Source organism: Taudactylus pleione, unplaced genomic scaffold (assembly GCF_031769625.1).
Source record: "Taudactylus pleione unplaced genomic scaffold, aTauple2 ptg000065l, whole genome shotgun sequence".
Lineage (NCBI taxonomy): Eukaryota > Metazoa > Chordata > Amphibia > Anura > Myobatrachidae > Taudactylus > Taudactylus pleione.
Window position 1 is genome coordinate 9,268,638 of NW_028284467.1, and position 12,222 is coordinate 9,280,859.

The window sequence follows — 12,222 nt, forward strand, 5'->3', positions numbered from 1 at the left end:
CTGTTAATATAGACATATCTTTCATGGTCAATTGTATCATTAGCCAGTGCTCGCAATTTGTGTATATCTGGAGGGTCCGGAGCACACCAGGAGCGAGCAATAATCACCTTAGCCAAGGGCTAAGGGCTAACGATAAATGGTAACATTAAACTATTCTTCCAAATCTAAAGCAAATAAACAAAGATTAGCATCTAATGATGGAAGTGTAGACTGAATATGAGACCAGACTAGCTCCCAAAAATCAGTGTCCGTAGGGCAGTCCCATAATTAATGACAAAAATCACAGCCTAGGTGCATGACATTTAGGATAGTCAGTTGGGGCGTTAATGTCAATATGTGCATTAGACACAGGGGAACGGTAGGACCTATGCATAATAAAGTAATGGATTAGTTGAAAACGGACACAGGGGGAAGTGTAACTTGGAGAGCCCAGTATCTGAGAGTCCACTGCTCATCTTGAAGAGGACACACATTTAATTCCCATTTATTTAGAAAGGGAAGAAGGGCATCCGGCAAATTACGAGAGGTGAGATCACTGTAGAGGTATGAGACTGTCTCATGAGAAGGTAATTGAAGAAATGCCAGTTTAGGAGGAGAAGGGGATAACAATATAGGGTCAGATCCAAACAGGGCATGATGGAGCTGGAGATATCGATAGAAGGCCGATCGAGGAAAGCCAAACTCCACACGCAAATGTTTAAGGGAATGGAGGACACAGTTTTGAAACAGATGTCCAAGTGTTATGACACCATGAGAAATCCAAAAGGTCTCCGATCCCAGCATGCCCAGCACAGGGAGACCCCCATTCCTCTACGGTTTTGCTGGGTGTTCTAAGTATACTTTTTATGAGAATCCAAATAAGCAATTAGATTTTCCTATCAGGCTTAATTTTCTTGTAGCACCATGTTTATTTAACTTTTAGAATAATCACTGGATAAAAAAATATTATTATTCAATTTTTAATATGAAGCGGAATATGCAGGATAAGATAATTCAGTCATGGGGGCTCTTGGATATCAACACAACATGGACTTGTTCGTTGACTCCTCAAAAGACAGCATAAAAGCAATCCTTCTTCATAACGGAAATTAATTTCCTTCTGTACCTGTTGCACATGCTGTAAACATGAGAGAGTCCTATGACAACAGCTTTTAGAAAAGATTCAGTATCAGAAATATAAGTGGAATATCTGTGGAGATGTAAAGGTCGATGCACTTTGCTGGAGTTGCAGCTGAGTTACACCAAGTACAGTTGTTTTTTTATGTGAGTGGGACAGTAGGGAAAAGCAAAACTACTACACTCAGAAGGATTATGCCAACACGGACCTCACTTATTCCAGGCAAGAAAAATGTTGTGAATAGTTTACTTACTGACCCTGATAAAGCGAACCTTCCTTCTTTGCACAAGATTGAATCAGTAGAGCCAAGATTAAAGAAGGTATTTTTGTAAGGCCTCAGATCAGAGAATAGTTAGGAGATGGCGATTTGAAGTAGATATAAGTGTGGAAAACTTTTGAAATAGTGGGTGACCTCCTTACGTGTTACAAAGCAATAGGGTGCAACAATAAGTAAATAAAGGTTAATTTCTTGAACATTTCAAGACAATGCCCTTTCTTGGTTCTCACCCTACCTATTTAATCGTTCTTTCACTGTTCACTTTTCTGATTCTACCTCCACTTCACTACCTCTATCAGTTGGAGTACCGCAAGGCTCAGTCTTGGGTCCTCTGCTTTTCTCAATCTATACCACCTCTCTTGGCAAACTAATCAGCTCTTTAGGTTTTCAGTATGATCTGTACGCGGACGGTACTCAAATCTACCTATCTTCCCCAGATTTGTCACCATCTGTGCTGGTCCGTGTCACTGAATGTCTCTCTGCCATTTCATCTAGGATGACATCTTGCCAACTCAAACTTAATATATCCAAAACAGAATTAATTATATTTCCACCGGCCAATAGTGGTTACCAACCTGATATCTCTATTACTGTTGACAACTCGACAATCAACCCCACCCCACAAGCTTGCTGCCTACGTGTCATCCTTGACTCTGAACTGTCTTTTGTTCCCCACATTCAATGCCTACGTGTCATCCTTGACTCTGAACTGTCTTTTGTTCCCCACATTCAATCTGTTTTTAAATCCTGTAACATACATCTAAAAAACATATCCAAAATTCAACCACATCTTACACAAGACACTGCAAAAACTCTAATCCATGCACTCATTATTTCCTGCATTGCCTATTGCAATAGTCTCCTAACTGGTCTTCCCAAAAACAGGCTCTCACCACTACAATCCATAATGAATGCAGCGGCGAGGCTGATCTTTTTCGCCAAACGTTCAGTGAATGCTGATCCACTCTGTCAGTCCCTCCATTGGCTGCCGGTCTTCTACCGTATTCAATTTAAAATACTTACACTCACACATAAAGCTATTAACCAAACCACATCAACATACGTCTCTTCAGTTATCTCAAAATATCTCCCAACCCGACATCTCCGCTCTGCGCCTCTCCTCCTTACACACTTTTTCCCGTGCAACTTTACAGGACTTTTTTCGGGCTGCACCCACCCTGTGGAATGCCCTCCCACGCACAATAAGGCTTTCCGCTAGTCTCCAAACATTCAAGCCTTCTCTTAAAAAACTCACCTCTTCAGACAAGCTTATCAGATTCCAGGAACACCCACACAACCTTTTATAGCTTACCTATCTAACTCCCTTCTTATAGTATACACATATCACATATTCTCTCTTCAATTTCACATCCTCCTGGGCCTAGGCCAACTTTCCTGTGTGACTGGATCATACAGCTCACCAAGAACCTCTGCAATCAGACTGGACCATATTGTAGCACCTATCCTTGTGTATATCAACACCTAATTCCCTATACATTGTAAGCTTGCGAGCAGGGCCCTCTTACCTTTATGTCTGTCTTTTACAACCCAGTCTTGTTCTATTAATGTTGATTCAAATTGTAAAGCGCAACAGAATATGCTGCTATATAAGATAAACTAGTAGTTTCCAATTTGGCAGCAACCGGGACTCTTTTCCTCACTACGAGCCAAGCATCCATGGTGTTCTTCTCTCTGAGGATCCAGGAGATCTCCCCCCAAATTTATATTCTCTACAAATCTAAATTACAGTAGAGTTGGTAACCTGAAATAATTTCTTTAGCGATACTATCTATTTGAGACCTGAGCAAGTCACTAGCAAACAGTATTGTATCTTTTAGCCAACGAGAATCCAGAGGATTGGGAGCCACAATCCAGATACCAGGAGATCCTCTCTGTATAAATAGGACCAGCAAGAGCATGGGTAAGTACTAGCTTTGAGGAAGAGACCAGCAAGCGCCTCGAAACGCGTTGGCGTACCTCCGTGTCACCCAGAAGTCTGACCCTCCAAGAAGGACATACCTCCACTGGCTAAGCTTCAGGAGCCTCGTGCAAGGGAAAACCGGTACCTCTGCATATCTTTTTTCACAATAACACCTGCGGCTCCTCTCTACAGTTGGCTGTAGGAACTTCCATTTCACTCTGCATTTATTACATGAAATATTGAATACTTTGCTTTGTCGCTCAGTTCTGGAGAACTTTACTTATACCAGTGGGTTTTTACTTTTATGAATCGGTTGTGTTTTTATTCTCATTGTTTTTGCAATCTCAACTGCATCTTATTCATTTGTTACAGCCACCTGACTTGTTATTGCACCATCTTGCTACAGGTGTTTATATATGTGATCTATAGGAGTATTCTATTGTGTACCCCTCGTATTTTTTACCTACATTAAATAACTTTTAGATATTTCTCAGTTTTGTATGGTTTACTGGGTAGCGCCATTTATCTGTGACACCTTTTTTCTTGGCTATTATCTATCCTGGTGAGTTTCATAGGGAAACCCACAGTTATAGGTAGGGCTGCTTTGACCCTAGAAGCACCCACATGAGTACCTACAAATCCCTTTATTACTTATATAACCAGTGTATTGTAGGTTTCTGTAATTCACTTATATTTCTTAAATGTCTGTCTGTGTATCTCTTGAATGGACAGGATTTATCAGGATTTCAGGCTTTAAAAATCACAAAAACCTTCAATGTCAATAAGTGCGCGGAAAATATATTACTTACATACATTATATATATATATATATATATATATACACACACATACATATATATATATATGTGTATGTAATATATGTATGTATACATACATACACTTTACAGGAGAGTTTGCAAGTTGATAAGCACAAAAAGTAAAAGTTTACCAATACTGTTCTTGTTTATTGTCTCCAGTATTTTCTTTTCTCTGATTTAATATTAATTGATTTAAGATGGCAGATGAGTTTAATTTCATGGAGGATCACCTTGGTGTTATCAATTTTTTTCTCCCAATTGATCTCTGTGTTATCAATAAATCTCCCGATTTATCCCTGTGAAACCTATTAGGGCCTCATGACAAAAATTTCCACAGGGCCCACCCTGTGCAACTTATTTTGCAGTTAATCCATTTTTATTGTAAATTATCTAATATTTGCACTGCCTGTCTACTTAGCTGACATACAGGATTAAATGAATAGTAGCATATAGTATTATAAAAAAAACAAATATATATTTTTTGTAAGTATATAGTCTCCTTAATCTTAATTGTTTATTCTATGATTTGAATATAACAAGGCTATGATTCACTAATAATCAGTCACTGAGGAGAGACGAAGGTGGAGCCCTTGTGTGTGACCTAAAATGTATTTGAGCTATAAAACACATCATACTTTTTATTCTGTTCATTCGAATGCATCAAGAATTTGAGAAAAAAATTGATGTCGAATATTGGGACAGTTATGGAGAAAATCCGGGAGTGCTCGACTTGTGATATATCTCACATACAAGAAACTGCTAACATGATTGAACATACCATAGTGAAAGTAAACATAATGAACTGCGTGCTTTCCTGATGGCTACAGAATTATTCAAATGCGATTCCTTATTGTAAATTACTCCATCTATTTTCTACAGATGCTATTCTCACATTTACCTAAGGTCTATTCAGTTACGCAAGTTGTGATTTTGTAGCCAGATGCATGATTAGTAAAAGATGTTATGAAAAATTAAAGTTTGTTTTGAAATGTAAAAGTTTATACAGATAAATACCTTAACCAAAGCTGAGTGTAAGTACATGTTATGTGGCATGATGACAGCTCCCACAATCCCCACCGCTTGCTCAAGTTGAGGGGTCCCACAGCCTTCGCAGTAAGGAAAAAACATGCCCTTAAGAAGCTGTCCTTGGTCAGGTTTAACTCGAACATACTGGAAAAGATGTGAGATTACTGTAATGAGTTAATCTGATCGGCCCCTCTGCACAGAGACCGGAGAATCAGTTTACATAGACTTTTCCTACAACATTTACAACCTTCCCTGGTTATTACAGTAGCTAAAACTGTGAAAGCTAATTTGAAAGCTTAAACACAGCTACTAGTACATCTCTTTATATACAGTCAGGTGCATAAATATTGGGACATTGACAGAATTTTCATATTTTGGCCTCTATTCACCACCACAATGGCTTTGAAATGAAACAAACAAGATGTGATTTAACTGCAGACTTTCAGATTTAATTTGACGGTAATTACATCCAGATCAGGTGAACGGTGTAGGAATTACAACGGTTTCTATATGTGCCTCCCACTTTTTAAGGGGCCAAATCTAATGGGACAAACTAAACAACCCTAAATCTAACTTTCACTTTTTAATACTTTGTTGCAAATCCTTTGCAGGCAATTACTGACTGAAGTCTGGAACGCATAGACATCACCAGACGCTGGGTTTCATCCCTGGTGATGCTCTGCCAGGCCTCTACTGCAACTGTCTTCAGTTCCTGCTTGTTCTTGGGGCATTTTCCCTTCAGTTTTGTCTTCATCAAGTGAAATGCATGCTCAATCGGATTCAGGTCAGGGGATTGACTTGGCCATTGCATAACATTCCACTTTTTAGCCTTAAAAAACTCTTTGGTTGCTTTTGCAGTATGCTTCGGGTCATTGTCCATCTGCACTGTGAAGCGCCATCCAATGAGTTCTGAAGCATTTGACGGAATATGAGCATATAATATTGCCTAAAACACTTCAGAATTCATTCTGCTGCTTTTGTCAGCAGTCACATCATCAATAAATACAAGGGAACCAGTTCCATTGGCAGCCGTACATGCCCACGCCATGACACTACCGCCACCATGCTTCACTGATGAGGTGGTATGTTTTGGATCATAAGCAGTTCTTTTCCTTCTCCATACTCTTCTCATCACTCTGGTACAAGTTGATCTTTGTCTCAACTGTCCATAGCATGTTGTTCCAGAACTGTAATGGCTTCTTTAGATGTTGTTTGGCAAACTCTAATCTGGTCTTCCTGATTTTGTGGCTCACCAATGGTTTACATCCTGTGTTCTTGATTTGGCCAACTGTTGTGAAGGGGTTTTTCTTCACCAGGGAAATAATTCTTCTGTCATCCACCACAGTTGTTTTCCATGGTCTTCCGGGTCTTTTGGTGTTGCTGAGCTCTCAGGTGCGTTCTTTCTTTTTAAGAATGTTCCAAACAGTTGATTTGGCCACACCTAATGTTTTTGCTATCTCTCTGATGGGTTTGTTTTGATTTTTCAGCCTAATGATGGCTTGCTTCACTGATAGTGACAGCTCTTTGGATCTCATATTGAGAGTCGACAGAAACTGATTCCAAATGCAAATGTCACACCTAGAATCAACTCCAGACCTTTTACCTGATAATGAAATAACGAGGGAATAGCCCACACCTGTCCATGAAATAGCTTTTGAGTTGATAGTCCCATTACTTTTGGCACCTTAAAAAGTGGGAGGCACATACAGAAACCGTTGTAATTCCTACACCGTTCACCTGATTTGGATGTAATTACCCTCAAATTAAATCTGAAAGTCTGCAGTTAAATCACATCTTGTTTGTTTCATTTCAAAGCCATTGTGGTGGTGAATAGAGGCTAAAATATGAAAATTCTGTCAATGTCCCAATATTTATGCACCCGACTGTACATACAGATTTACTATGGGCATTAACTATTTCATATTATCTTTGTTATGAATACTGAATGATTGATTAAATTGATTGACAGGATAAGGCTGAGGGCCTGATTTGAGTCGCATGCCAAAGCAAATGAGTGTATTGGCAGATGCCCGTCTACGAGTTTATGCAAATGCCGCTACAAACTCCTTCCTTTGTGTACATACATGCGGCCTAGTGGATACACACCAAAGGACTGAGACGCCCACGTTTAGCACCTGTGCATGCTGCAATGGTATCCGGACTATAGACAGACAGTTAACAGTTCGACAATGTCTAGATAGACACCAGATGTTAGACAGGCAATAGGTCGACAGGGACAAAAGTCGAGATGGAAGAAGGTTGATGTGTACAAATGGTCGACAGGGTCAACACATTTTATTTTTTTAAGGCTAGGTTTAGGGTTAGGCACTTACCCCAATGGTTAGGGTAAGGCACCCACCCCGACGGTTGGGGTTAGGCACCAGGAGGGAGGGTTAGAGAAAAAAAAAAAAGCTAGAAAAATTTTAATTTTTGTGTCGACCATTCGCACATGTCGACCTTCTTTCATGTCAACTTTTAGTGTCGACATTTTGTACCTCTTGACTTATCGCCTGTCTAAAAGGTGCGTATCCACTAGACGATTAAATTGAGCAATTGAACGATTACGACATCATTATTGTTCAATCGCTCATAAATCGTGCATGAAAATGTTGAAAACGACCAGCGATGCACACTCCCACTGGTCGTTTTCGACATCAATCATTGCCTGAACATGGAGGTCAATCTGCCGATAACGACAGGTTGTGCATGCTCGGGGATGAGGGAGGGTGCCTGCACTGAATGACATATCGCTCAGTGTGGGCACATTATCCACTGCACAGGATGGAGAACAATTGCACGTTTACAATGTTGTAATCGTACAGTCGCTCCACTCTCGTCTAGTGGATACACACCTTTACATTTGGTGTCTATCTAGACATTGTCAACCTTTTAACGGTTATCTTTTATACCACACCCGCTGTGATACAGATTGATGCGTCCTTAGAGACCACCACCGGTCGCACCATTGAAACTTTCACCAGCCCTATAGCAGCTGCAGCTTCTCCCTCTGACCATGGCCTCCTCCTCTTGCTGCTGTGCGTCAGTGGACACAGCTACTTGCATTAACACGCCCGATACACTCCCATAATACGCCCTCTGAGTGGGCCAGTTTTGCCTGCACTAGTAGCCGCCTCCCAGTCACCGCCTGGGAACATCCATTATTTTTCGCCACAGCTCTGATACCATCTCTCCCGATCACATCAGGACCTTTGTGCATGCACTCTGTATAACACATTGCGTCGTGGGGGTTTTCATTCATTTTTGCGCCTCAGAACCAGGCCCAAAGACTCGTAATCAACATGATTTCTGGGAAAACTTACCTCATAGCCAAATGTTATTGCCATAATTGTAATAAGTATCCCAAATAATGCTTCCAGCTTCCGCAAACCTACAAATAAAGCACAATATTACTATGTGAGGACAAGGCGCGTTACACATAATGAGTGAGCGCCCTATGACTCAGTAGTCTCTTCGTGCAACTTTTACCTTCCAGTGCGTCTTATTCACACAGCGATGTAAATAGGACGCAAAAGCAGCTGCCGACACTGTAACGTAGCATTTCGCATGCAGATACACCCGTAGTTGCACACAGAATATAGGCATGCTGCATATCATTTTAATCAGCAGAAGATGCTTGTGCGCTACAGAGTCACAGCACGATATGGCGCGACTAGAAGGGTTATTTAATGCGCAAGGAGGTTATATGTATGTGGACACATCTATAATCCAAATTATGAGAATCGCTGCTCTGCTCTTTCATGTTCCCACTCCACCCAAGGATATTACTATGTATGGTAGCATGAGAGAAATTCTCTAAGTCTCAGGGGAACCTACTGACCAAGTCATTAAAGGCACAATGAGAATATGAGCTCTACTCTTGAGTTTTTGCTAAGAAATGCCAATGTACTTAATAAATATAACCTGTGTCAGGTCAGTTTGCAGATCACAGTTAATTAAGTAAACTATAAATACAATGAAATCCCTTTAGAAAATAATAGAGTTAATTGTGAAGTCAGGATATATAAGTAAGTAAAATGGCCAAATGTTATTTTATCGGCACTAAACATGAAAACATAATAAATAACACTTCTACAAATAATTGAAAGATGTAGGTCTTTATTTGAAACTTTTTATTTTTGGTGTAACTGGTGCTTTTTACTGATGTTATCCATCCAATTTCTGGCCAGGGGCAGCTCAGATGGTTCAGTGACTGTGATGTTAGTACATGGAGAAACCCACCTGGCACATCTACAAGCTTAATCTCCATATTTGTATACTTACCATACTTATCCAGAAAGAGGAAGAAAAAGGTGTCGACTATTGTTATCAACACTCCACCCCATAATGGAATTCTACAGAGACAGAACAAGGGTGTTAAAGGATAATCTCTTAAACATCTGTTGTCTTACATATGAGACATGCAATGTAGAAATAACATATTTCCACTGTAAATTATAAATGCATGTAAAATGATATAATGAGTTTGTCATCCTTGATACTAGGCATAGTAAGCAGAAGTTTATTTCTTTCTAACTCCAGTAGAAAATGTATAGTCTATGTACATTAAATCAATAATCACAAATGTCTCATGCTTGCTATGGCTTGCAGTATTTTTTGGCACTATAATACTAAATAAATTTTTTAATGTTCTTATTTTTTCCCACTGTCATATACATACAAAGTTGCAAAATATCATATAGAAGAATAATTCTAGAAAAGAACATTTAAAAAAACAAAACAATCTGAGCCCTGCACTGCCCAGGAGATGTGGGCAAGTTGTCACAGCTACCATCTCTTATAGGACTCTAAAGGTGCCCACACACTGACCGGCTCGCAAACGATGCAATTTCGTTAACGATTTCCCTTGAATTCCCCGACAGTCCTAGACAAACGGTATCGTGTATAAAGTGTTCATTTTGACAAACGATCTACTAATGACTTATCGTGCGTCCTTAACGATTTCCAGTGCATCATCAAAGAGATTGCCTGATCTTACCCGCAATAGGTAAGATCCGAAGACACGAAGGACGACTTGCGGGCACGTGCATCGGCATCGTTATCGTCAGTGGACACTCACGATTTGCACATATTTTCCACGATTTGTCGTTCCGATGCGTCGAAATCTGCAAAATATCTGACAGTGTGTGGGCACCTTAAGTCAGCTATGAGCAAGAAGTTCAACTGAAATTCGCAAGACATGAGGTTGTGCTTATTCTCTCAAAATAACTCGCTCCTCCTGGTAACCAAGCCTCCAGCTACCATCCTGCCAAACGGTCAGTGATGCCACCAAACAGGTCCTGGAGAGGAGACCAGTCTCTTGGTAAGGTTGCTATGGAGGAAATACTTTTCCAACCACTTTGTGACGAGACCTAAAACCCACGGTACCTGTGTCCCACCAATGACGCTCATAAAAAAAATTTATTTTACAAATTGCTAGATGTACTCTTCTTGTTGCCTGGCATTGAAGTGTGACCATAGCATGTTATAGATAAAAAGACTGATGCTGAGTTGAACGTACGCCATTTTGCAAAGCGCATCTTACGTGTGTTCACACTGCGCATGTTCTGGAACTCAGCATATGTAATTACTGTGATGCTGAGTCATATGGATGTCATCGCATGTCTAGTATAAGCAAAGATCAGAGAGGGCATGACGATGGAATTGCAGTCTATAGAGAGCTGAACAGAAGCATACAGACACCCATTTTCAGATGTATCATTTGCATCAAATACAGGCTGGTGCGGAGTATCTAACTCAGCATATAAATAGGGGCGGGCTGCACCACAAAGATGCATACAACCCTGTCTAGGGGAGAATATACGCACTTAGAACCTGATTCAGCAGAGGACAGAATTGCAAAGCCGCACACAAGCAGCTTTGCAATTCCGTCCTTGCTAAAATGCAAATGCAGCAGGAGGTGTCTGACACCTTCTTCTGCATCTGTGATCTTACCGCTGCGACCAAAGTCGCAGCCTAGGATCACCATCGCAACCAATGGTAGCGACTGTTGACCCTTTGGGAGGGGTATATCTAGGGATCCGAGCGCCCCTGGCAAGGTAATGGACTGGCGCCCCCCTCCCCCCATAATTTTAGGACGTGCCCCCTATGCAGTGCCCCCAGTAGTAGTCCTCCTATACAGTGCCCCCAGTAGTAGTCCCCCTATGCAGTGCCCCCCAGAAGCAGCCAACCCCCCATAACGTGCCCCCAGTAGCGGCCCCCACAATACAGTGCCCCCAGTAGCATCCATCCCCCCCCCATAACGTGCCCCCAGTAGCGGCCACCACAATACAGTGCCCCCAGTAGCGGCCATCCCCTATACAGTGCCTCCTAGTAGCCACACTCCCCCACTGTGCTGTGCCAGAAAAAAAAAAAAAGCAACTTACCTGATCCCCGCTCCTGCTGACGACCACCGCTGTCCATTCCTCCGGGCCCGCTCTCGCTCTGTACTATGGGATGGGAGAGCTGTCATGACGTCTCTCCCATCACCCGCTGCTGGGGGGAGCCGGAAGGCGGAGTTCATGAGTGAGCTCCAGCCAGCTCCCTCCATGGACGCAGCAGCCAATGAGAGTCTGTCTGACTCTTATTGGCTGGCTGCTATAACTAACAGACAGCCACCGCTGGCGGCTATGTGTTTGTAAACTGTGTAGGGAAGACCCCTCTTGCTGCGGTCTACCCTACACTTGGGGCCCGGGGGACTAGCGGGGTAGTCCACCCATTGGCTGCTTGTGGCACTGCCGGATGGCGCCCCCCCTTTGGCTGGCGCCCCTGGCGAGTGCCATCCTGGCCAATGCGTAGATACGCCCCTGCCCTTTGGTCAGGCTGCGGTAGCTGAAGTCTACCGCAGACTGCCCCGGTCCTGACAGTCTGCAAAGCCAGGAAGTCTGCTCCCGTGGACGCAGACCCTGGCCTTGCCACCAACGGAAAACAGAGACGATACATTCCCGTTTCTGGAAATGCAGGCCATCCCCGCTCTGCCCCACAAGTGCCTCTACCTGTCAATCAGGCAGAGGCATAAACAGAGCTGCATGCAATCTCGCAGGACCAGTTCTGCACATGTGCCGGT

At 42.1% G+C, this 12,222-nt stretch overlaps 1 protein-coding gene across 5 annotated transcripts in view; it reads right to left on the reverse strand.

Moving 5' to 3' along the window:
* SLC11A2 (solute carrier family 11 member 2) overlaps positions 1 to 12,222 on the reverse strand; it is a 124,558-nt gene that overhangs the window by 53,487 nt on the left and 58,849 nt on the right. For all 5 annotated transcript variants that reach the window (XM_088465934.1, XM_088465933.1, XM_088465937.1 and 2 more), the window contains 3 exons: positions 9,441 to 9,511; positions 8,480 to 8,547; positions 5,148 to 5,303 (listed from right to left, as the gene is read on the reverse strand). In XM_088465934.1, the coding sequence (XP_088322060.1) occupies positions 5,148 to 5,303; positions 8,480 to 8,547; positions 9,441 to 9,511 (295 nt within the window). The remainder of the gene's footprint in view (positions 1 to 5,147; positions 5,304 to 8,479; positions 8,548 to 9,440; positions 9,512 to 12,222) is intronic.